Raw genomic sequence first — 15,561 nt, 5'->3', positions numbered from 1 at the left:
TCTGAATAGAACTGTTAAATAATCCCACCTGAGCTCTGTGGTTTGTTCTGGAGACCTTGGATGATTCTGCGTTACTTTCATTGCACTTGTTTTTAAACCGGTAGAAAGGCTGAACAATAAAATCCAAAATACAAGGGAGCTAAAGTGAGAAAGTGTTCTGACCCCAGTGGCATGCAAATATTTTTCTAACGGCTGCAAACTTTCCCGTATCAGCTGCGCTGATTTAACCATGTTTTTTTCCTGTCCTGAGGCTAGTTGGGGCAAACACCCAGCTGTGAGGTTGACGTGGATGAAGGCCAGTTTCCACTGCAGCTGGTCAGGCCACGTGGCCCTGAGGGTAAATACCTCGAAGGGCACTCCTGGGCGGTAGACAGGAACCCAGCCCAGAGCAAGCAGGCTGTACACACACGGCACTCAATAAATACTGGCTGAGGGCAACACGGCCAACGCCGGCCTGACCACCTGATTCTCTCCGCTGCACAGCGAAGCACCTACTGCTGAGCATAAAGCATGTGTCGGGTCAATGACAGGGCTCTGCGTCCTGTTTGAGAAGCCTGCCGAGGGAGGACAAGTGGAGGAAAGAGCCTGTGTCAAGGTCGAAAGGTGAGGGCAAGACGAGGACTAAATGTGGCCACTGGATTTAGACCAGGTCACCGGTGAGGCTGGTGAGGGATGGAAGGACCAAGTGGGGGAAGGAGTGTATGGGAAGCAGGAATACAGGAGCCTCCGAGGTTGCACAAGATGCAAGTAACCCAGATGCGGGGCCGGAATTCCGGAACTGCTAACCGCCAGCAGCTTGCGCCCCCTCCACCAGCCTTGACCGTGCCAGGCGTGAGCCATTCCTCCAGGAACACAACACAGAGCTCCCAGCTCTCCACGTGCCCCTGGTCGCCACGGAACCCACGGTCACCCAGTCCACTGACCCAGGGCCTGCTTCCTCCTTGCCCTCGGCCAGACTTGTGCACACCCCTCACAAGCCGGAGGTCACCCTGCCGGGCTCTGCGGCAGGTCCATGTGCTCCTGGTGGCCTGGCCCGTCCAGGCGTGCCGGTGTGCAGTGGTAGTCTGAGCCCCATCTCCTTCTGCATCTCTACCTCAGGCACAGCGGCGGGGACTGAGCTTCTCCCCGCGGTCTTCCTTGCCCCTTTCCATCAGTAAGAGCTTCCTGGGGCTGTTCCAACAAGTTCCCACAAATTCGGTGACTCGAAACACCAGAAACTTATTCTCTCAGTCCCTTATTCTCTCCCTCTCCCTTCCTCTCTGTAAAAAAATCAATAAAATATTTTTTTAAAAAAAGAAAGAACCTTCTTCACCTCTGCATTCATGTTCTGCTGATCCAGGAACTTCACACGCTCTGTGGGCCGCATCTTATCACAGGTCTAACTGATCTCCTAAGCCAGTGAGTTTTATTATGTCTGTATTCCCCATAGTGACAGCAAAAGGAAAAATATGCCAGTGAGAATCATCCTTACGCGCGCTTTCAGTGCCCCCTAGTGGCAGCTCACCAACTTACAAACTCGGGTACCTGAAAGCAAACTGAATCTCAGATTTATTTTCCACACAGGCTGTTACATAAAGAGAACAGTCCGGGAGATGCAATTTTATCAAACAGCCTTTAGGAAATAATTTTACATTGATTACAGGATTGCATTTCACCCCCAAACGCTAAGTATTAAGGTGCCTTATATTTTATTAAAAATAATTGTGACTTAAAGGAGCACCTTCGTTCACTATCGGGTTTTATTTTTTTAAATATATTTTTATTGATTTCAGAGAGGAAGGAGAGGGAGAGAGAAACATCAATGATGAGAGAGAATCATTGACTGGCTGCCTCCTGCACGCCCCACACTGGGGATCGAACCCGGGCATGTGCCCTGACCGGGAATCAAACCATGACCTCCTTCATAAGTCAATGCTCAACCATTGAGCCATGCTGGCTGTGCAAGTGAAAAGTTTTTAATATGAAGATATCAAGTCAACATTACAAGAAATGCTAAAGGGACTGCTGTAATGAGAAACAGAGAGAAAAACCTAGGCATACAGAATTAAAATGGCAATAAATAAGTACCTATCAATAATAACCCTAAATGTAAATGGATTAAATGCTCCAATCAAAAGGCATAGGGTAGCTGAATGGATACAAAAACATGACCCAACTATATGCTGTCTATAAGAGACCCACCTCAGAACAAAAGACACACACAGGAAGAGAGTGAAGGAATGGAAAAAACTTTTTCCATGCAAATGGAAAAGAAAAAAAAAATGGAGTAGCAATACTCACATCCGACAAAATAGACTTTAAAATGAAGGCCATCACAGGAGACAACAAAGGTCACTACATAATACTAACGGGATTGATCCAACAAGAGGATATAACCCTGGTAAACATATATGCACCCAATACAGGAGCACCTAAATATACAAAGTGAAACACCCAGGCTGGCCAGGGCATAGAAGGCAACCAGGCCCCTGGAAGGCACTCGGCAAGGACGAATGCTGTGAGGCTGTGTCCCTCACCAGCCAGCGGTCCCCCCTGCCCCCAGAGGTGTACCCTGAAGACCAGCTTTAGGTAAAGAGCCATCCCCTAAAGCACTCTTCCTAAAACAAATAAATAAATAGGGGGAAACATTCACTGTCTAGTAGAAGACTGGGCCAAAAATTGTTATATTCACTCAACAGAATGCAATGCAAAGATAAGCCACTGTATTGTAGAAACACTATCTGGAAAAGCAGGATGTAAAGCATTCCAGTGCCCAGCAATCCATTTCTTAAAACACATGAGTGCCCGCACATGGGCACACACACATGCTGGGCCTTAACAGTAACAGCCGCTGGGCAGTTTTTATTTCCACATTTCATATCCTTTAACTCTTTTCTTTGGCAAATCTCACAAAATCCAACTTACTCATCAAAGTTTTCACAGTCTATTTTTCTTTTAGACAAACAAGTTTGCAATATACTCCTCACAGTTTACTTTTCCCTGATTCAGGGCCGATAAGATTGTCAGTGTCATATATCTACGTATATGCCAGAGTCCCTGAGGTGAAGCTCCTTCCCCGAAAGCCAGCCTCCTGGAGGGTTCCTGTCCTGCCCTCCCACCGAGGAGCTCCTGGTGCTGGCCCAGGAGGTAGGGGAACTTCCTCAGCGAGTGCAGGTCACAGCCTGGCTATGTCCACATTCTATAAGGGGAAAAGTCATGAAATAAAGAGAAGACTTTGAAACTGACAGCAAGAGAGGGCAACAACTTCTATCCTAGTTAAGTCATATTTTCATACATTCTTTTGGTCGGAAACTCTGAAGGGTTAAACAGGTCAGCGAGTACACAGCCGTTTCATCATTTTAAAAACATTAGTGAGAGCACAATGCCGTGGCATTATGAGCAGATTATGAACAAAAATAAAAGCCATTTGTATGCATTAATGACACGTGGAGCTAATTCAAGCTGGCTAACGTCGTTAGGAGGAGTCCTGGGGCCAAACGCGGCGAGGAGGCCGCCGCGCAGGAAAGTGCTAAAAAAACCATTTTCTATGTCATCAATAAAATTAATTCTCAGCCAAAGATAGGAGTCAACATGCAAATCGAAACCAAGGGCACTTACTAACAGTGTGCCTGATGACCTGGCGTCGGCAGTGTGAGAGTTAACTCAGGCCCTCTGAGCCCAAATAGGAGCATCCGGGGCGTTTCCCGTAAGAGCAGCACAGCATGAATAACCCGACTCGGGTAAGAAATGCCAGAAAGCACCCAAGCTGCTATTAACACCCTCGTCCTCCGCATTATGAAATAAGCCACTACTGCTTGTCTCGTCCGTAATGACATCAATCTTTATCTAGATGTGGGAAGACCTCTTCCTCTGTTAATTCTGAAAGAACCAAAAGGCCTTCCCCTGCAATGGTTCCTTCCACAGGACCACCCACTGGTGAGGGATGATCCACTTTCGCTGCTAAGGCAGCAGCTGCAGGCCGAGGAGCAGACCACACTGATCACTCAGGTAATCCCTTTACCTATGAGTCATTTTAAGCAAATCACCTGGTATTCTAAGGAGGTAATTCGTCTTTGTAAGTCCCGCCTCTGGGTCCGCCGAGCAGTTCAAAGGAAAAGAAATAAAGTCTTAAAGGGGCAACTTCCGGACAAAGACCTCCGACGAATAAACAGGCTGGTTTCTTACTTGTGACAAATCAATGACATTGAAACCACCAGGATCCCTACCACAAACCAATTCCAAAATCAGTCCAGAAACGCCGCTGTGGTAGCCCCGTTCCCATTCCCGTTCCGGACGTGCTGCGTGTCTGAAAAGTTCGGGCGCAGGTCAATGTGCCACGTGCTCAGCACCGTACACGTGTGTTTGCAGCTCCCGGATGGTGAACTCAAACTAATTGAACAAAAAAATTAACTCAATAGTTTTTGTCCCCGGCCCTCCCTCCCCCTTTCTTTTTAAACCCTGAATATATGGCTTACTTCACCAAAAGTTTGTATTTTAGGTCTGGTATTAAGTCATTATTTTAATTTGTGATTTAACCCCATTACAGGTAAAGCTTCTCAGGGTAAGAAATAAAGCGAATTTGGGAATGCAGAGTAACAGGGGCACGGACATCCTGTTTTCTAAAAGTGATCACTATCAACCAGTCATGCACTCTCCCACCCAGACATAACCCAGGGCTCCAGCGCAGACAGAAAGACCCACCGAGCCCACGCATCCTTCCTCAGGAAGCCCGCCCTCCGCTCTGGGAGTCTGCCCCTGTGAGCACCTGACAGGCAGCAGTCCACCTGAGGGAGGCTGAGCTGCGGGCCAGAGGGGCTCCTGGCGGCAGCCTGCAGATCTAATTTCATGGGATTCGACCTTGTCAGAAGCCACCAGGCGACGACGGCCAGTGACACTGAGGTTACTGACGACAGCAGGGCCGCCACCTAGCCAGGGTCACAGCCGCCTCACGGACTCAGCCAGTGAACTTCAGGGAACAGGAGAGAGTCTCCTTTCACCACCACCGCTAGCCACTCCACCGAGGCGCTACCCGAGCCTTGGGTCAGTACTGGTCTTAGAAAGCGCTGACACATTAACCCGCTCAATGAAGTGTGATTTCAGCAGCTGAACCTGTTACCCTGTCATTCCAACGGCCTGTCTGTCCGTGAGGTCCCGCATGCGTGACTTTTCAACACAAGACGGCGGAGCTGGTGGACAGGGTGACATGAGGGCACAGACGGACGGACAGTGGTAGGAAAAGGACACGCTGGCCTGGCACCAGCGGTGTGATGTGACGTCAGGAAGCAAGCGTCTGGAAGAACATGTCTGCCAGCTGTACATCGGGCCTCGCGAGGACGCACTGGCTGCCATCATAAGCCCTTAAACGGCAGTGTAAACACTAGTCATGATGACAAATGATAAAAACAGTATGTAAGGCAGTGCGCTGGGCGGTCCCGCATGTGTCCCTGGCTTCAACAGTGTTTGGACGAACAGACCCAGGGACGCCCGTTCTTCCAGCCTCCGCCACTCTCCTGGGTCTCACCCAGTCACCACCTGCAGAACCACCTCCGGGACCAGCCCACACACAGGGTGTTTCCTACCTTAACTCCTTATTGCCCAACAACCATGAGCTCCCAAATTCGTCAGAATTATTCCACCCAGGTGGAGGCTGCGGTCACCTGCCTGGCCACCCTGAATCTGCAGGCCTCCCGCACCTACCTCTCTCTGGGCTTCTGTTTCAACCCGTGAGGATGCGGCTCTGGAGGGCGTGGACCACTTCGTCCGGGAGCTGGTGGAGAAGTGCAAGGGCGCTGAGCATCTCTTAAAGTTGCAAAACCAGTGCAGTGGCCCCACTCTCTTCCAGAAGGTGCTGGAGCCTCCCAAGGTGAGTGAGCAAAACTCAGAAGCCAGGGAGGCCGCCCTGGCCTTGGAGAGGAACCTGACCCAGGCCCTCTTGGAGCTGCCTGCCCTGGTTCCTACCCACGCAAACCCTCCTCTCTGACTTCCTGGATGAGGAGGTGAAACTCATCAAGAAGATGGGCCACACCTGACTCACCTGGCAGGCTGCGGCCCCAGGCTGGGCTGGGTGAGCATCTCTTCAAAAGGCTCACCCTCAGGCAGGACCAGGGGCCTTTGGAGCCCAGAGGCCTTTAAGGGGCCCCTATGCACCCGAGTCTGGCTTTTGCCTGAGCCTCTCCCCGAAACTACTAGCCATTCTTTAACCACCCTGAAGCCCTCTCCCATGCACTGGACCAAATGAAACAACAAAGCTTTTGCAGCAAAAAAAAAAAAAAAAAAAAATGTATAACAGACACTGGGCTCACTGGCTCACTTTTCAACATATACTAAATGCCCAATGTACACACCTTTAAACATGAAAAATCTGATTTTGGAAGCACTCCTTTGGGAAAAAATAAACATGTAAATATAAAAACAAATTGGCTCCAAGCTAATCTCTAACACAACGAAGAGAAAAACAACACAAGAGCAACAAAAGCAAATAACGAAACAGGCCCCCCCAACACTTAAAATGAAGCCGGACCCAGGAGAGAACGGACGGACGGGGCGACCCACAGACCCCCGACCGGCACAGACAAAAGGCTGTGGTGTCAGCAAGCAAGCAGCAGGCGAGCGCTCGGCACAGGGAGCAATCCCAGGAGACGGCTTCTACTTAATGATGCGCTAACACACGCAATTAGGCTGCACAAACTAGGCTCATCAGCACAGCCACCTCGTCCTGGACACTCTGTAATTAGGACCGAGAGCCGCAGACGTCGTATGTGAAATGAGACTCTTTGTACATCAGGATTTCAATCTGCGGAAGCAGAGGATGGAAAGCTAACTCAGGCTCCTGATGTACTGCGTGACCTTGGGCAAGTACCGCATGACCTTGGGCAAGTCACGAGACCCCTCCTGGCTCAACCCCCAGCATGGGTGGTCCATGCCCAGGTGAGCCGTCCCCAGGCAGGAGTGAATGGCTTCCAGAGAAAGTGCTTTCCAGAATGTTAAGTGCAGCACCTGTGAAGAGCAGGGTGAAGGGCCTAGAGCGGGAGGACTGTCAGGGACACCACCACCAGGACCACACACACAGCATTAGCAATCGGCAGACACAGCCCTTTAAATGCCACGGCCCAGCTTCCCACCCAAGTGTACATAAGACAGAAAGGTCTCCCATATGAAATCGCCAGTCTATCCACTTATCCCTGACAAACAAGTGACTAAAACCTACAGTTTCGGGGAGAATTAAGGGGACACACAGTAATTTGTAATTTATGTAGATTTTGGCTTATACATATTTTTTTTTATCCTTACCTGGGGATATGTTTATTGATTTGAGAGAGAGAAAAACATCAATCGGCTGCCTCCTGTACATAGCCCCATGGGTGTTGAACCTTCAACTCAGGTATGTGTCCTGACAGGGAATTGAACCCACAGCCCTTTGATATACAGGACGACACTCCAACCAACTAAGCCACCAGGCCAGAGTGGCTTACAACGATCTTGCTTGACTTGTTCTCACAATTACTGTCAGAGCAAAATGTTGATGTAAGTTTTCTTATCATCCTATGAATACAATGAATACAAGCTCGGAAGGTAACTGATTAAAGCTTTAGTGGGGGTTTGCCTTCGTTAAACAGGATGCTTTGACTTGATATTTAACAAATGACTAGAATTTTAAAATATACATACAAGAGTGTTAAATTCTGCATACAAAACAACTCACATTGGGATGCATAATAGAACAATCCACACATAAAATGAAACTGTTTGCAATTCAGATAAGTCTGTATTAGCTCCCTCTGGGAGAGGGAGGGAGGGAGGGAGGGAGGGAGGGAGGGACGGAGGAAGAAGGGTGGGGCTTACAGTTTCCTTGATCAGAAATTTAACACAAGTGTTTGTGCACCACCTAGCTGTGCTCATTCTGTATGAGAGGAAAACAGTCTTCCTTATGCAGGATCTTTACTAAACTATCACATGAAAGTCAGATACTATAGTTAAACGTTTGTTAAAAAATACCCCAGAACATAGGGGATCCACTGGATATCGTCAATAAAATGTCAAAACAAACAAAAATGGACTCTCCCTCGTCCTTAGAGAAGGAGCTGAGGACACTGTGGTAGTCACCACACTCACCAAAGCCCACTGCGCGCCACTGTCACCCACGGCAGAGCAGGCTGCAGACACGGCACTGGCAGGTAACAGCATTTGAAAAGACTTAAATTCACAATTTCCGAAACCCAACTGCAGGAACGAAAATCCCGCACGCCCGTCACGAAGACCACAGCGAGTCCACCATCCTCCTCCAGATGGAGCACGTGAGGCACCCAGGGGCCTGGGCACCACCTGCCCCAGCCCAGCCCTCCCCTCCGCAGCCAGGGGGCAGTCTACAGTTCTGGGTGACTGTCCCAGGGGCTTCCATGTCACCAAGGCTTCCCATTGCATCCCCATGCCTAACCAGAGCTGGAAGGCTGGTGCTCAAATTGGGAATGAAGGAATGAATAAATGAATGAATGAATGAATGAATGAATGAATGAATGAACAAATGAACCAACCTACTTCCCTGCCTCCTGACATGCTTACTGCTAACAGAGAACCTCCCAATAGCCATTTGACCACCACACGAATGAAGCAAAGGAAACAGATGTTCTGTTTTCCTATTATTTTCACAATTTACTTTCAGTTTCAGGGCACAGGAAGTCAAAGGTTAAAGAAGTAAAGAATCCAGTCCCTGGTCACTTAAAAAACAAACCCAGGTGGCCAGCCGACTGGGCGCTCAGCCTGTGGGGCGGCTGGGATTGAATATGTAACGCCCCAGGCCTGTTTCCTCCTTCTATTGATAAGCTAAATGTTACATAGGAATACTACATTTTTTCTTTATCTTCTCTTTCTGAAAAGCAAACACATAAAACGTGAATAAATAAAAGTGCCAGGGCATACAGGAGGCCAGAAAGTCCAAGGAGAGAGCCACGTACTGAGTCTGCGCGTGGACAGTGAGCAGCGCCCGGGGCCATCCCCCTGCCCAGGCCTCCTCCCCCCCCAACCCCCCGCGGCAGGACCGGGGCTGTGCCCACTAACGACTACACGGTTAAGGCTCTAGGCTCAGGGTCCCAAGACGGGATCTAATCCAGGCGCAGCGCCTGTGGTCAAGCGACGTAACTTTTCTGAGCCTCGATGTCTAACTCTAAACTTGACAAGTTTTCTCCTTGTAATGAAAATGGACAGTTCCTGTTAATGATGTGAAGTGCTGAGGATGGTCCCCACTCGGTTAGCAACTACTTCGACTAACAATTACAGAGTCCATGATTTAATTAAAAATATATATACACACACATATGCTATATAATTACCATATGAAATGTGCTAAGTAACCTCAATTTTATTTTTAAAACTTACTGCTTGGCCGGTATGACTCAGTGGTTGAGCACTGACCTAGGAACCGGAAAGTTACGGCTCGATTCCTGGTCAGGGCACATGCCCGGGTTGCGGGCTCGATCCCCAGAGTGGCAGCCGATCGATGATTCGGAGAGAAGTCTGTTGACAGGAGCAGGCAGCTGGCTGGACCTGGCCCTGGGCCTAGTGGGGACCCTTCACTGACATTTCACCTGAACGTTCAGGGGGTCTGGGCTCCGCGAGGTGGATGGTGACCCTGCCTGTCAGGACCTGAAGAAGCCCACGCGCCTCCGTGTCCAGTGCTGCCCAGCTGGCTGACGCTCTCGGAGCCACCAGTGCAGGACGGCCCTGCACGTGCGGCCACAGGTTTTAATTGGGGGTTTGCCCCCCGAGAGGCCCTGGGAATAGCCTGAGGAGGCCCATGTAAATGTGAGGGGCTCGATCTCTGAAATTTAATAAAATGCTACTACAGAGTGGTATTCCTTCGATTTCATCTGAACACTAATTTGGACATTTTGGAAAGAAAAGCATACAGTCCCGGTTTGGGGGAAGTTACCCCCAGTTTTACTAATATTAGCAGGTCTCCGCCAGGGCTGGTGCAGAACAAAGCCTCTGTGACCTCTGGGCGGCTCGGGCAGCCTCTGAAGACATCACGCCCGCCTGCCGCTCTGCCCCAGCCCCACGGCATCACAGCTGCGGGACAGGGAGGTGGGGCTGCCACCGAGGATTTAAACCAGAAGGGAGGGGACCCAGGGGTTATTTCCTAGGAGTCCCATCTGGAACGGGACAGATGGCCTGGCCAGTGTTGCTCAGTGGTTGAGCGTCGGTAGCCCTATGAACCAGGAGGTCACGGTTTGATTCCCAGTCAAAGCACATGCCCATCTGTTGTGGGTTCCATCTCCAGTAGGGGGCGTGCAGGAGGCAGCTGATCAATGATTCTCTCTCATTATTGATGTTTCTATCCCTCTCCCTTCCTCTCTCTGAAATCAATATTAAAAAAGGAGGGGGGGACAGAAAGATACGGGACAGATGATGGGAACATCTTTCTCCCAGGTCTTCAACCATGAGTCAGTCACCTTACCCCGACCTTCTAGAACCCTCCAGGCGATAGGCCACCCTTCCCTCCTGCCATCAGTGCCCTCTCCCACCTCACAAGTGGCATTACCATTATCTATGTGAGCAGTCACCCCTCGGGAATGGCACGCTCCCTCCCAGGACACCGTCCTCTCTGGCCGGTGGCCGTCCCTGAAGGCAGGAGTTCAGCAATGAACCCGGTCACAGAGACCATTCCTAAACTTCATGCAGCCCCACCCTGAGTCTGAGTGTGTGTTTTTGTTTTTGTTTTTTTGCCCAAACTGGGCTCTTATTTCTTTCAGCTTATTCTCCTCAAAGACTAACATGAAGTACCTAAACCTTTTGGAGAAAGGGGCGTGAATTGGAACTGTGAACCGCGGTGCAGAAGAAACGGCGCCACGCGTAACCGTGACCACTGTGTGCACAAACAGTTCGAGAAGCGTTTCATCCCGAGCACAACACGGCCCCGTGATGTGACACAGAATCGGCTGCAGGGGTGCTTCAGATGTCAGAGGGGGGGTTTTGTCCCACCCATCACACGAAGGTGCCACTTGGAGCGGCACAGAACTGGCATCGCCCCTGGAATGCGGAGCTCAGACTCGCCCGCCCTGCCCACACGTCAGAGGACTCTGCCCCGCGTGGACGCGGCTGCTGTGTGGGAAGCGGCGCCGTGTGCAGGGCGGGCACTCACCGTCCTGAAAGACCCTCTCCACGTTCAGGCCGTACGTGGCACACGTCTCGTAGTATGTGCACCGCTTCAGGTCACTGGAGAGCTTCCGCGCCCGGGAGTCGTCGATGACCCGCGGGTTGGTGGAACTGATGGCGTCTGGAACAGACAAATGCATAGCGACACGGTGACCACTCGCGGTTGCAATTCCTGCCACAACCTAAGATCACAGAGTAGCCAAAACCTGCACCGTCCCTGTAGGGACAGGATCCTTTTCCGAACCTGGAGTTTTTAAAATACAGTCTACCCCCGCAATCATCATCTCACACGCTAGACTAGTCGTCACTAGCAGAAGTCTGTTTCCGGGGATCCTGCTTCTGAATGGAATAAAGGACTGCCCAGAAAGACCAGGAGAAGGAGTGGGAGTTAAATGTGGCCCCAGAGGAAAAGATCTGAAACAGGGAGAGCCCCAGGGTTGCTGTCTGTACGTGACCTGCTGATGCACAAAGCACGTGCTGAAAGCATCCTGCACACCAGCAGGTCCCTCGGTGCCCACCAGCACCACCTCGCAGCCTCCGTGGGAGTCTGATCCGGTTCCAGGCACAGATGGCCCAGTTTACACAGCAGGCAAAACCCCACACTCCCAGGGGGGTATCCAAGTTGGCTGGGGAGGGAGGAGAAAATAATAAAGATGAGGAATGAGACAGATGCAGGGCGCTGCTGGGGGCTGAGTGGGATGGGGTGGGGTGAGGAGGTCAGGGAACTCCTTTTTGTCCCACTCGTCTTCCGAGATGTGCTGTCACCAACAGAAGGGAGCCTGGCCACCCTGCCTCAACGCTGCAGCGCGATGCTCTCCCGTTTCCATTCATTTGTAACTGCATCTTTCTATACCTCCTGCTTCTCCCTCAGGCCAATTTAATCTGCAAGCCTTGAAAAAAGACCTGCTTAGCAAACGCACGATCACCTCATCCAGAAATGAGGTCCACATGCCCCGACTGTCCCGGAGAGAGGACCCATTCTCCAGCCTCCTCCCACGCCGGCTGAGCCCCACAGCAGCCGTTAAGGAAGGAACTTAACTCATCCTCCCCATCCCCCACCTCCAGACCTGAGGGGTCCAGACGCTGGGGCTGAGACTCTCCCCGCTGCTCCTGACCCCGTGAACACTGACGTGTAAGGTAACGCACCACTCAGATAGGACCTTTGGCCCCACTGAAAGCTCACCCGCTCCCTGTCCTAGTGAGCCTCCAGCAAAAAGGCACGTCAGTCCTCAACGCGGCCCCCTGAACTCAGGCAGCTGGTGAGGAGACGCCCACAGAGCCTGACTTTGCTCAGAAATACCCTGGGCAGGCTGCAGGAAGGGGCGCTTATTGGAAATGAATCGCTTCATCTTTAAGAAGCTTTAAGCAGGATCTGCTTTAGATGAGCTACTCACCCTAAAACATTAAGAATTGTACAGCCATCAACTCAAATATGCCAATTCTGTAGGTAACAGACCAAGGACTTTTAACCGGCCTGCCCTGTTTCCTGTTGACCACTAGAGGGCGCTCTACGCATAAAGAACCTCTCTCCTATTTGGTTTTAGGTTGAATTCCCCCCCCCCCCCCCGAAGATTTCGCTTATTCGACCACTTGCCATTTAAAAATATGCTTTAAAAAGAGCAGGGGTCGGATGTGCTAGCCATGAAGCTGTAAAAAGCGAGCCTTCAGCAGGAAATTGTTTCTTCTTTAAACCACTTTGAAGTTGCTCCACACCAAACACACAGACCATGAATACACTCACTGCTCCACTGCTAAAATCCTTATTTTTTAAAAATATGTTTTTATGATTTTAGAGAGAGACGGAGCATGAGAGAGAGAAACATCGATCAGCTGCCTCCTGCATGCCCCTACTGGGGATCAAACACACAACCTAGGCATGTGCCTTGACCGGGAGCCGAAACTGTGACCTTTTGGTACATGGGACCATGCTCAACCAACTGAGCCACAGCGGCCAGGGCCACTGCCCCACTGCTTTGACCACGATCTGTGCGCCAACGCCACTCACCCTGGGTTCCCACCAGCACCAGCGGGATCTCGCTCGTGCTCCGGTAGCTGGCCATCCGACTGTAGTAGTGGTAAACCGTCTGGAAGCTGATTTCATCCTCCAAGCTGAAGACAAATATGACAGCGTCCACCCACATGGCAAACTAGGGAGAGAAGAAGGGGAGGAGGCAGAGGAGTTGAGTGAGGAGGTGGGGGGGGGGGGAGGAAGGGCTGCGTCTGCACCGTGTCATCTTCAAATAATAAATATAAAATTAAGTGAGAACAAGACCTTAGGAACAAAGAATTGTGAGACAGGCCTGAGGAGACACCAGGCCTGGACAGAGTCACCCCTCCCTTCTCTACCTTGAGAACATTTCCCTCTCCCTGTGTGGAAGGGGGTAGGGCCGTCAGCTTCCACACGGCAGGAGCACCTCCATGCCTCAAGTCCCTGGGACCAGCCTCACCCCAAGACCTAAGCTGCCACTGTCTGGACCTCCCTGCAGAGAAGTGCAGGTCACGCCCCATTCTCTCCAGGTGCGTCCTGACTGCCCAGCACCAGCAGGTGGCGCAGCTTCCCCCACCAACTACCAGCTACCAAAAAGAGCGCGGTTCCCACACCACCCTCAGATGCCCTCGTGGCCACAGCCTCGGGAGTCCATTCACGACGCCGTGGTCAGCGGGTAGACAATGTAAACGCCGTGAAACCATGAAAAGGAAACTGTGCTCACACAGCTCACACGTGCCCAGGAGTGGGAGCCAGAGAATACTTTCCTCCCTTGAATCTTTACGCACACTCTGCCTAATTTTGTACAAAACTCTGGCCATAACTTTGAAAGGGTCCATCGTGATATCCCCCGAAGTAGCGATCTTTAGGGTCAGCTTCTAGGCTAAGGTTTCTGAAGGAAGTGTGACCTCATTTGAGGACTGGTCCCTGGGGAAACCGAGTGGACACATTCTCGTGGTCAGAGGCGACGACGGAGACCTCCGGGGTCCCGGTCCTCCCCACCCCGGTGCTGGCGCCATCGGCAGGCAGGCCACTGGGCTGTGCCCTATCACCAGGTCCGGCCTCGGCGATACCTCAGGGCATCGGACGGGAATGCTTGGGCAGCCTCCCCGGGCACCTGGAGAGCTAGAGCTGACCCAGGTGGGCACTCCCCCACAGTTACCATGTTCAACTCACAGTAGGTGCCCAGCTCATGAAAGGAAAATGCTGAACTGGAGATGAAGTACATGGAAGAAAGGTTTTCCACACGGGCTTTCCTATTTCTATGAGGCCCACCTGGAACTTTCCGCCTGCACCCAGGTTGCCAAGGGGCTGGCTCGGGTGGGGGTAGAGGGTGGGGGAGAACACAGACGTTTCCAGAGGTCAAACAACTGCGCCGGCAGGTCAGCGCACAGTGTGCTTTTCCTTCCTGAACAACTCAGAAAGTGACAACTGGCTGCACAGACTGAGCCCCCTCTGGGATTTTATCTGAAGGAGGAACAGAATTAGTGTCTTAGAAATGAGAAGAACCGCCATCACAGAAACACTCTCATGGGCTTCTCTCCCCTTTCCCTGAGCTCGCTGGGCAGATTTCTCAGTCCGGTTCCGACTCCAGGAATCAGAACCGTCGCCAGAATCAGGTGAATGAGGGCCGGTGAGCCGCTGGCATGTGATACTCACCTGGGCCTCGGGGGGGCCCCCTTCATCTCTAATCAGCAGCAGATAGCTCTGTCCGTCAACAACAATCTCTTTCTTGAATCTGCCACCTGCCACACACAAAAAACCTCGTTACGCAGGAAAGAGCGAGCGTGCAGAGGGCAGACAGACGTGGGCTTCGCTTGTGGAAAAATACACTCTAGGCTGCCGCCCCGGAGGCAACTCTGAGCCTTTAGGAGTGGGTTTCGGATCTGCCCCCAGCAACCACTGGGTTTTGAACAAACTGAGCTCAGATTTAAGCGTTTGTCTTAAAGAACCCGCGTTCATGTCTGTCGGAATGCACAGCCTCGTGCCAGGCCAGGAGGACTCGGGCTGCGGAGGGTGGAATTTAAGTGCGGGCTTTGTGCGTAAATCCAGGGATTCCCGCTCGCCGGGGACACTGAGGCACAGGGTTCAGGAGAGAGCACTGAGCTGTCCTTCTCTTGTTCAGTTTGCCAAACAAACGAATCCGTGAGGCCCCCCGGGCGCCTCGTGTACAACATGCTGACAAATTTGGGGGCTGAGAACCTGTATTCTCCTCAAGAGAAACCCAGTTCTTGGTGGGAACACAGAACATCATGGGGATGGTGCTTCCGCAGTCACAGTTCACGGTGGGGGTGCCGACTACTACACACGGTTAGACAGCAGCTACTGATGGCAGCTCCGCACAGCAGACAGCAGAGCAGCGGCGACAGAGGGTTAGGACACGCGGGGTTAGTGAGAGCCACCAGGAACCCCTGCTGGACGGGGGGAGGGGGGCACACAGAGGTGGC

The 15,561-nt window shown here is 51.6% G+C and overlaps 1 protein-coding gene across 9 annotated transcripts in view; it reads right to left on the bottom strand.

Moving 5' to 3' along the window:
• The window catches only part of AGAP1 (ArfGAP with GTPase domain, ankyrin repeat and PH domain 1), a 409,239-nt gene that overhangs the window by 239,095 nt on the left and 154,583 nt on the right, over positions 1-15,561 (bottom strand). For 8 of the 9 annotated variants that reach the window (XM_059703631.1, XM_059703632.1, XM_059703634.1 and 5 more), the window contains 3 exons: positions 14,774-14,859; positions 13,133-13,274; positions 11,114-11,248 (listed from right to left, as the gene is read on the bottom strand). The exons of the other annotated variant lie outside the window; for it this stretch is intronic. In XM_059703631.1, the coding sequence (XP_059559614.1) occupies positions 11,114-11,248; positions 13,133-13,274; positions 14,774-14,859 (363 nt within the window). The remainder of the gene's footprint in view (positions 1-11,113; positions 11,249-13,132; positions 13,275-14,773; positions 14,860-15,561) is intronic. 9 annotated transcript variants of the gene reach the window in all.

The sequence above is a fragment of the Myotis daubentonii genome, chromosome 7, assembly GCF_963259705.1.
Source record: "Myotis daubentonii chromosome 7, mMyoDau2.1, whole genome shotgun sequence".
Classification (NCBI taxonomy): Eukaryota; Metazoa; Chordata; class Mammalia; order Chiroptera; family Vespertilionidae; genus Myotis; species Myotis daubentonii.
This window is presented reverse-complemented; position numbering and strand designations above follow the sequence as displayed.